Source organism: Tupaia chinensis, unplaced genomic scaffold (genome assembly GCF_000334495.1).
Source record: "Tupaia chinensis unplaced genomic scaffold, TupChi_1.0 Scaffold000086_1, whole genome shotgun sequence".
Taxonomy (NCBI): domain Eukaryota; kingdom Metazoa; phylum Chordata; class Mammalia; order Scandentia; family Tupaiidae; genus Tupaia; species Tupaia belangeri.
This window is the reverse complement of record NW_006159548.1, coordinates 1,405,175-1,414,805: the sequence shown is the minus strand read 5'-3', so window position 1 is coordinate 1,414,805 and position 9,631 is coordinate 1,405,175. Positions and strand designations below refer to the sequence as shown.

At 41.2% G+C, this 9,631-nt stretch overlaps 1 protein-coding gene across 3 annotated transcripts in view; it reads right to left on the bottom strand.

The window, feature by feature from the left end:
• Positions 1-9,631, bottom strand: part of SLC4A4 (solute carrier family 4 member 4) — a 493,683-nt gene that overhangs the window by 246,774 nt on the left and 237,278 nt on the right. For all 3 annotated transcript variants that reach the window (XM_006142902.2, XM_014585732.2, XM_027769728.1), the window contains one exon: positions 5,843-6,003. In XM_006142902.2, coding sequence (XP_006142964.2) covers positions 5,843-6,003 — 161 coding nt within the window. The remainder of the gene's footprint in view (positions 1-5,842; positions 6,004-9,631) is intronic.

Sequence of the window (9,631 nt, the reverse complement as noted above, 5' to 3'; positions counted from 1 at the left end):
CTCTTTCAGTGTAGAAGTACAGTGATGATACTAATGATCAAGCTACTAAAATAATCTGTGACAATGATGGATTATACTTTATAATACTTTAAAGACATATTTTCTATTAGCATTCAGAAGGAATTCTTCATGAAAAAAAACAAGTGAGGTCCTGAGAAGAATCAGAATTAGGCTGCATTTTTCACGTTAAGTGTGAGAAGTCACACCTGCTTACACAGCCGCCCACAGCTTGGGGCCCTGACTTGGCCTTGTCTTGAAGTCTGCGAGATGGGACACCCCTCAGAGGCAGACTGATGATGAGGAGTAACAGGTGGACTGCAGCAAAGGATGAAAATGCACTATTGTTTGATATAATTGCACTTGCTATTATTTCTTTTTTCTTCTCATTTGTTGAAATGAAATTGGGGTGTGGGGGAGAATGCATCTTCAGATATAGCTGTGCATAATTCTCAACTCAGAATTATTAGCATATTCAGCACAAAACAACTTCACTTCATCTTCTGTTGGCAAAGGAGTTTTTTTTGTTGTTGTTGTTTTTGGTTTTGTTTAGAGATTTTTGCTATAGGGCACATGCACTCACTGGAGAGACCGAGAAAAGGAGTCCGAAAGATAGAAATCACACTCCAGGGTGGAAGGCCATGTGCAATCCCTTCTCTTCCATTCTCCTCCCAGGATTTTGGGCACACACACACACACACACACACAGACCTGGCATGCTTTTTAAGCCCCTGAGTCCGAGACTTGCACCACGGTAAGCTACATGGAAGTTCCATGCCTTAATCACTATGCCACCTGCTGGCCCCAGCAAAGGAATATCTAATGACCACATAATGATATAACTCTTTAAGGTACTGTGCCATCCTCTGGTATTTATAGTGAAATAAAGGTTTTTTTCCTTTGTTTTACCCTCTGCAAGGTTCTGATTCTTTCAGAGGATGTTTATGTATTTTTTTAGCCAGCTACATTCTTTCAAACATGTTCTTCTCCCCACTCCAGCCAATCTGACCCTTTTCCCCCTTTGTTCTCCCTGTGATGTGTGATTTGCCTCTGAACCATTTCTGGCATTATCAGCTCCAGAATGACAGCACTGGCTCTCTGCCTGCTTGCCCCAGAGCCTGCAGAGCAAACATTAGTGAGTGATGATACCTCAAAGTGACCTGGTAAGGTCTAATTTTAACATGTAATGACAATGTTTAAAGTAAATGCATAGAGGTTAGGGGGGAAAAGAGCTTACAGCTGATAATAAAAAGTAATGGAAAATTAAAGTGAGAATGCAAAATGCTTGATTAACCTTCTTAAAATGTTGTAAACACCAGAACGCTTCTCTTTGGCCACTAGCCAAGAGGTTCCATATAATAGAGAGGGATTTATCTTCTACACACAAATGGTCAGTTGCTAAAAACCTGAGGCGCTTTAAGATGGCTCTTTCCCACACTGGCAATTTCAAAGACATCACAAAAACCCCAGTGTTTAATCAGCTTTAACTTGCACCATCCTTGGGGATCAGCTCCAGGCACAAAACGAAGCTGTTCAGTCATTTCCAGTTCTGTCCACCACACCTTTCAGGATCTTTCCTCCTGCCTAAGAGGTCCTAGGGAAATTCTCTACCTCATTTACTCACTCTACACTCAGCCCTCCACTGGGTGACATGAAAAAATCTGGACAGGAGTGGGACCAGCAGTTACTGTAATGGCTATGTCGCTGGACCCCCATGTAGTTGACCGCAGTTCAAGTCCCGGACCCAGTGGCTTAAACTCACGCTGGGCGCATGTGCGTGCGTGCCCAAGATCTAGAGAGGAGAAAGGAGGAGAAGGGATTGCAGTGTGGCCATAGCCCCTGGGGGGTGATTTCTCGCTTTCTGTCTCTCTCTGTCTTTCTGGCGAGCGCATACACCCTACTGGGCCGACCGTATGCCCAAAAGCCAAAAAACCCTAAAAAAAAAAAAAAAAAAAAAAGTCTGGACGGGGTGCTGGCAGGTGGTGTGGTGGTTAAAGGAGCTGGACTCCCGTAAGGCCAACTGCGGTTCAAGTCTGGACCTGGGGGCTTGGTTTCTCACTTTCTCTCTCTCTCATTCTCTCTCTCTATCTCTATCTCTCTCTTGATCTCACTCTCACTCTGTCCCTCTCTGGTCAAATTAAAATAAGTAAATTAGTGAATTTAATTTAATTTAAAAATAAATAATTCTTAAAAAAAAAATAAAAGAAAAAGAAAGGAGACCAGCAGGTGGTGTGATGGTTAAGGCGCTGGATATTTCCATATGGCGGACCGGGGTTCAAGTCCTGAATCTGGTGGTTTGCTTTCTCACTTCCTCTCTCATTCTCACCCTCTGTCTCTCTCTGGTCAAATTAAAAGAAAAAAAAAAAAAAGAAAGAAAGAAAAGAAAAAAAGAGAGAAATTTGGATAGGGACCAGCAGTGGGTGGTATAATGGTTATGTTGCTGGACTCCCATGTAGTTGAATGTGGTTTGAGACCTGACCCGGCAGCTTGAAAATCACACGGGCACATGTGCGTGAACGCCCAAAATCCCAAGAGGAGAATAGAGGAGAGGGAATTGTAGCGTGGACGTTCCCCCAGGGGTGATTTCTCACTTTCTGTCTCTCAGTCTCTCTATATCTCTCTCTGTCTCTCCAGCAAGCACATGTGCCCTATAGCAAAAATCTCTCTTTAAAAAAATTCTAGATAAACTAATTTATAGTAGGATACATGTCTAAGTAAGTAATGCCATCTGATGACTGTATTTAACTCTAATAATAACCCTGCAAGATCCACCTTCATCCTGCTCTTATAGATGAAGAAACTGCATTATGAAAGAGTTAATTCACTAGGGGCTGGCAGGTGGCATGGTAGTTCAGGGCACTGGACTCCCACATGGCCGACCACAGATCAAGTCCCAGACCTGGTGGCTTGTTTTCTCTCTCTCTCTTTCACTCATTCTGTCCCTCTATGGTCAAATTAAAATAAAGTAATTAATTAAATAAAGTTTAAAAAAAAAGAGTTAATTCACTCGCCTTGTCTGTGGTCATACATACTGGTAGGGGTAGACTTTAATTAGGATCACTCCCCCAACTTTAAATCCAGCATTCCTTCTCCGATACCACTCTGCATCTCATGGAATTAATATGTGACCCCTTCCAGGGAGTATGTCTATTTTAAAAGAGGAAGAGGAAAAGCCCTAAGCCCTGAGAATGAATCTCTAAATGGTAGAATTTCAGGTAGTAATGATGACCGATGGTAGAGTTGTTTGTTTTTTGGGGTTTTTTTGAGAGATTTTCACTGTAGGGCGCGTGCGCTCGCCAGACAGACAGAGACATAGAGACAGAAAGTGAGAAATCACCCCCCAGGGGGGATGGTCACGCCACATTCCCTTCTCCTCCATTCTCCTCTCGGGATCTTGGGCACGCACGCACACGCACCCGGCGTGAGTTTTAAGCCACCGGGTCTGGGACACGAACCGCGGTCGACTACGTGGGAGTCTAGCGACATAGCCATTATGCTAACTGCTGGTTCCCTGTTTTTTGTTTTTTTAATAAGGACCTATCTGGTGACTTTTTCCCTCTCCTAGATGCCTATATACTGCTGTGGTCATAAGTTTCTTCTCCAATTTTTCCTGCATTTATACACTTCTGACTTATTTTTCAACTTGTATAATTTCTGAGATCTTTGCTCCCAGTTAGTTCTTAATGTCTAAAAATGCATAAATTACAATTCTTGCTCAAAAACTAGATTGATTTTTGGTTACCATGATATTTTCTGGATAACATTCTCTCTTATAGCTTTTATCAAGTGGGAAAAAAAATTTCAACGGAAAAAAAATCACCCGGAAAACCATCTCTCCTGTTTGCCTCTTTATATAGGGCCCCACCTACCAAGATCTCTCCTCATATATTAAATTTCCATTTTCAGCCTCACCTATCTTATCTGATATGAAAAACTTTACACAGAGCAGTATCTCCTCCATGATCTTCTATCCACCTGTGTAGATTTGTGTCTATGTGGGTATGAAACTCATTCCACTAATGAAGTGGCTGATTTGCAAACCCAGTTCAAATCCAAGACCTACAGCAGTGTGTGGCACAGGGCAGAAGCTCATATACCTCTGCTGAGCACATGCACCAAGTAATTATTTCCGTCTAATCAGCACCTTCACAGTAGTCCTCTCTTCACCACTTGCACTGTGAACACTTCAGATGCATAAAAGCGTGGAGTTTCTTTGCAAATGTAGCTAACAAGCTCTCTGAAGAAGAAGCAGATATGTGCAGCCTTCCAACAGTCTATAAAGACAAAGATGCTACAGACAAGACTTTTGTCCATAGGTCCACAAAGAATGTTTGCACTGAAGCTAAACTACACATAAGGTTACACGGCCCCTTTCTGCAGACCCACAATCTACATTCTCTTCACCACAATCCCAGGATAGGTGTGGTGCAGGGCCCTTGGGGAAGTGCAGTCATCCCTATAGGTTCAGTGGTCACCTGCATTTGGAATTTTCCTAGGAATAAATGGAGCCCCTTCATTAAAGAAAATATGATCTTTGGCATGCGTAGATCTCAAGTGAATAGGTAGCTTAGGCTAATCTCTTACCAGAAAATGGAAACAACTATTCCAGTTTGGAATACAGGGATGTGTGTCCAAGGTGTTCAACAAAATGAGTTAATATTCGATGCATACAACCCTATCTGCAAAACTACTAAAGCTGCCATGCACCATGAGGTTCACTGACTTTGCAGATGGTGATACAATTGATACTCAGCACCAGTGTGACCCAACTTAGTCACTAAGCTGTGAGGTCCTATTGGCTCCCTGCCCCACATAACCCTTCTCTACACACAGCTAATGAGGCCTGTCTTCCACCCACAACCAGCCCCAAACCAGGAGCTACAGGATATGAGCTGTATTTTACCTAGAATAAAACTGAGGGCCAGAGACGCTCAGTGCCATGTCTCAAATCAAGGAGTTTTAGAAACCACATGTCCAGATTTCCAATTAGAAATAACCAAGGGTGGGGATCAGCAGATGGCATAATGGTTATGTCACTGGACTCCCATGTAGTTGACTGTGGTTGGAGCCCAGACCTGGTGGTTTATTTAAACCTCACACTGGATGTGTGGGCGTGTGTACCCAAAATCCCAAGAGAAGAATGGAGGAGAAGGGATTGTGGCATGGCCATCCCTCTGGAGGGTGACTTACTTGCTTTCTGTCTCTCTGGCGACCACACATGCCCTGTAGCAAAAATCTCTCTCAAAAAAAGAAAGAAAGAAAGAAAGAAAGAAAGAAAGAAAGAAAGAAAGAGAGAGAGAGAGAGAGAGAGAGAAAGAAAGAGAGAGAGAGAGAAGAGAGGGAGGGAAGGAGAGAGAGAGGAAGGAAGGAAGGAAGGAAGGAAGGAAGGAAGGAAGGAAGGAAGGAAACAAGCAACAAAGCAAACAAACCATCAAGGATGTATGGGTTGTTGAGGGGACTTGATTCCAAACACTAATCTTTTGCTATAGTGGAGGAGACAAATACAAACCTGTGCATATACAGTAAGATCTCAAATGTAATGAAAAATGACATAGGGGGGGAAAAAAAGGACAAAAGAATGAGAAACAAATCTGAAAGGAAATATTCCAACATGTTAACAGGGTTTATGACCAGAGGAAAGTATTATGGATGGTTTTACATTTTTTCTTAAGAGTGTCTGTATTTTCCAAATTTTATGCAATAAACATACTAATTATACAATATACAAAGAGAGAATAAATGTTATAAGATATTCAACTTTGCTGATACCCATAGTATTTGCATTTTGGAGAGCCTCAGAAATGGTAAAGCTGAAAAAAATCGGAACTTAGGACAGCATACTCACCCACCAACTGTGGGAGAGAAGCGGCCTCCCGGTCAAGCATGATGGATCCCTTCTCCATACACGTCCTCAGCTCAAACAAGCTGTGAAGGGACAATGTGGCCACATGGGGCTTGCTCCATCTCTCTCCACCCTGCTCCACTTTTTCTTCAAACTTAATCCACCTACAAAAATGAGATTAGTGAAGAGCAATTAAAACTGTTCCAACCTCCTCTGAAAATAGCAATGTCAACCCTTTCATCTCCACCCCTACCAGCACTCCCCAAAATGTCTCTTTTCGTGGAGTGTTAATAGCTCATTATATCATTAACTACATTATCTTTATAAATATACCCAAACAGAGTCACTAGACCACCCCTAAAGTAAAAGAGAAAAAAAGGCAAACTGAAAGAAGTCAAAGCATCCTTGGTTTCATATCTGTCTATACAGAACCTTAAGAATGATTAACTAAATGTTGTAAAATAAGGCAGAGGAGCCAGCAGGTAACATAGTGGTCAAGGCCCACATGGCTCACTCTAGTTTGAATCCCAGACCTGGAGGCCTGAAACTCATGTCAGGTAGCTGTGCATGCATACCCAAAATCCCAAGAGAAGAATGGAGGAGAAGGGATGGCGGTGTGACCATCCTCCCTGGGGGGTGATTTCTCGCTTTCTGTCTCTCTCTCTGTCTCTCTGGCAAGCACACATGTCCTATAGTAAAAATCTCTCTCTAAAATATAAATAAATAAAAATAAAATAAAATAAGGTAGAAGAAAATAAGCATTTCAAAATTTTCCATGTGAGAAAATCCTATTGTTCATAAAAATAACCACTATTGTGAGGATTCTGCTGTGACTTTACACAGTAAGTATATATAAATAATGTGAAATATCAGTGATGAACCAATAATAATCGCAAATATATTAAACATATGATGTGTGAAGTGGTAAGATAAATGTAAAATTCTCCTTGTTGATTCCAAGAAGGCCAGCACTTTTTTTTTTCTTTTTTTTTTTTGGAGAAGTTTTTTGCTATAGGGCGCATGCGCTCGCCAGACAGACAGAGAGAGACAGAGAGACAGAAAGCAAGAAATCACCCCTCAGGGGGGATGGCCATGCCGCAATCCCTTCTCCTCCATTTCCCACTCCGGATCTTGGGCACGCACACACACGTGCGCCCGGCGTGAGTTTAAGCCACCGGGTCCGGGACTTGAACCGCAGTTGACTACGTGGGAGTCCAGCGACATAGCCATTATGCTAACTGCTGGTTCCCCGAAGGCCAGCGCTTCTTGCTATGTCTTAACTTTAATACATGTGTCTCTGCTGACATGAGTTCCACTCTTGCTGAAAGCTTTACTCTTCAAGTCTGGTTCCACATATGTTTAAAAATACGCAAGCTCAGTGCACAACAGATTTATTACAAAAATAATAGATCTCCTATTAATCTTAGCAATGGAATAAAAACTTCCTCTCATAGCTTCTGCTATCTACGACACCTAGACATTTCAGTAACTTAGCAATATATACTGATAAAGCTTAATGGAAATAAGAGCCAAACACATTTTGCCAGCATTTATATCCCATGTTTACACAGAGACTCGTCTACACAGCTAAAGAAAAACAGCAAAGCATCGTCACTTCACTTTTCACCATGATACAAACAAAAACACTTTTTTCTCTCACCTCAAACCTTCTGAAAAATATTGAAAAAGATAAAGAGGAAGTTAAAAATTGTTTTTCTACATTTTTCAACCCAAGGTTTAATGATTGAAAAATGTTTTCCTAGGAAAAGCTAACCACTCACCTAAGTCCCTGAAAAAGAGAACAAAGGACAGAGATCAGAGGAAGTTCTACATAAGGTATTATTTATAGACTTCTTACCACCCCTGGTGAGGGGGGAGGGAATGCATTAGTAGAATCAGGAGTGAAAATAGATCAAGAGATCAGCCATGATGTCAAAGAAAATTTAGGATTTAAATCAAGCCCAACATTCCTGATTCCAAAGTATTTTAGTCATATCCAAAGACTTTCTCTCCACACTTTTCTCCAAAACCTCTCACAACCGGGTAGTTTCTACATTTTAATGGCAATATTATTTCCAACCTCATCCTCAATTCTAAAACTTCCCTTCTTCTGTCTCTTGTACATCCCATCCTAAGCATAAGGAGTGGAGATTTTAATACATTTCCCTCACAAGTTAAGAAGCCAGCAACACTACAGAGATTTTAAAACTTCTGAACTAGTCAAGACACATTCCAAATGAAAATGAAAGGCTCCTAGTAGTCTTGTGTGTGTACATGTGTGTCTGTGATTAAATTAATATTTCTTCATTTTGTGTAGAATTAGAGCCAGAAAAACAGAAAGGAGTGAAAGAAAAATGACACTTTCAGGGGATTGTATGGGTTTAACCAAAACAGTAAAAGGTGATAAGGCAACTGAGGTTAGTTCAAGAATAACCATTTCATGGATTATATTACCTTAGTTCACTTAAGGTATATCATCTTTTCATGTCTGCTCAAAGAATCACTAACTAGTTTCTTGGTAATTGGTGTATGAATCATATTTATATCTGCTGTTACAATTTATTGCCTTAGATAAGACCCTAGAAGGCAGAAGAATCTACAGTATATGAAATGAAGTCAGGGTTATGTAGAATTCTGTCATCTATACAGAGAGTAGTGACTTCTTTTTATTCCTAGGAGTATTGTAATTAGCTGAGAGATCAAAATCTTTGGTCATAGTATGAACACCTAAGATAAATGTCAAGGGCCATCTGGAAACTCAGGAAGGAGATGTGCTCTATATAGTCTTCATTTCAGTTATCTTTCCTAAATGGTTCGTCTCTTTTATAAGTTTCTAACAACTTACAATATATTGCCAAACCTATTCCTTAAAAGAAAGCCAAACTCACTTCTATATGCTATGTGACAGCCATCATCTTTGCTACGGACTGAATGTGTCTCCACAAATTTCTTACGTTGAAATCCTAATCCCAAAGGCAATGGCATTAGCTGGTCGAGGCTTTGAAAGGTGATTAGGTGACGTGAGTGATTGGATCACAGGATTAGTGTCCTTACAAAAAGGGCCAGACAACTAGCTGGTCCCTTCCACCATGTGAGGCTGCATTCTAAAAGACTGATCTGTGAGAAAGTGGACCCTTACCAGGCACCAGACCTGCTGGTGCCCTGATCTTAGACTTCCTAGGCTGCAGAACAGGGAATGGATTTCTATCATTCATAAGCTACCCAGTCTGAGAAATTTTGTTACAACAACCCGAAAAGGCTAGACAATCCTCAACCATACAAACAATGTAAGTTTAATACAATTTTCATTACAGAGACCAGCAGTAGTCAACTGCGGTTCGATTCCTGGACCGGTGGCTTAAACTCATGCCAGGCGCATGTGCATGCGTACCCAAGATCCCGAGAGGAGAATGGAGGAGAAGGGATTGCAGCGTGGCCATCCCCCCGGGAGGTGATTTCTCACTTTCTGTCTCTCTCTGTCTTTCTGGCGAGCACGCGCACCCTGTAGCAAAAAACCTTTCCCCCAAAAAAGAAAATTTTCATTACGAAAAAAAGAAAAACATTGCAACCCTTCGTGACCTATCTTTTGTTTACTCTTCTCCATAGTTTATATCTTAGGCAACCTGACTGGACTTAAATATTACTTTGAACATGTTTTAAAAGGAAATTTAGAAATCATAAATCACAACTGGGTTGGATTTAAGGAAAAGCATTACTCGCCCTCTTGGATTACATACACCATCCCTCTAGGTCAAGATTTAACCAGAAGGGAATGAAAATATAAAGTCTCAA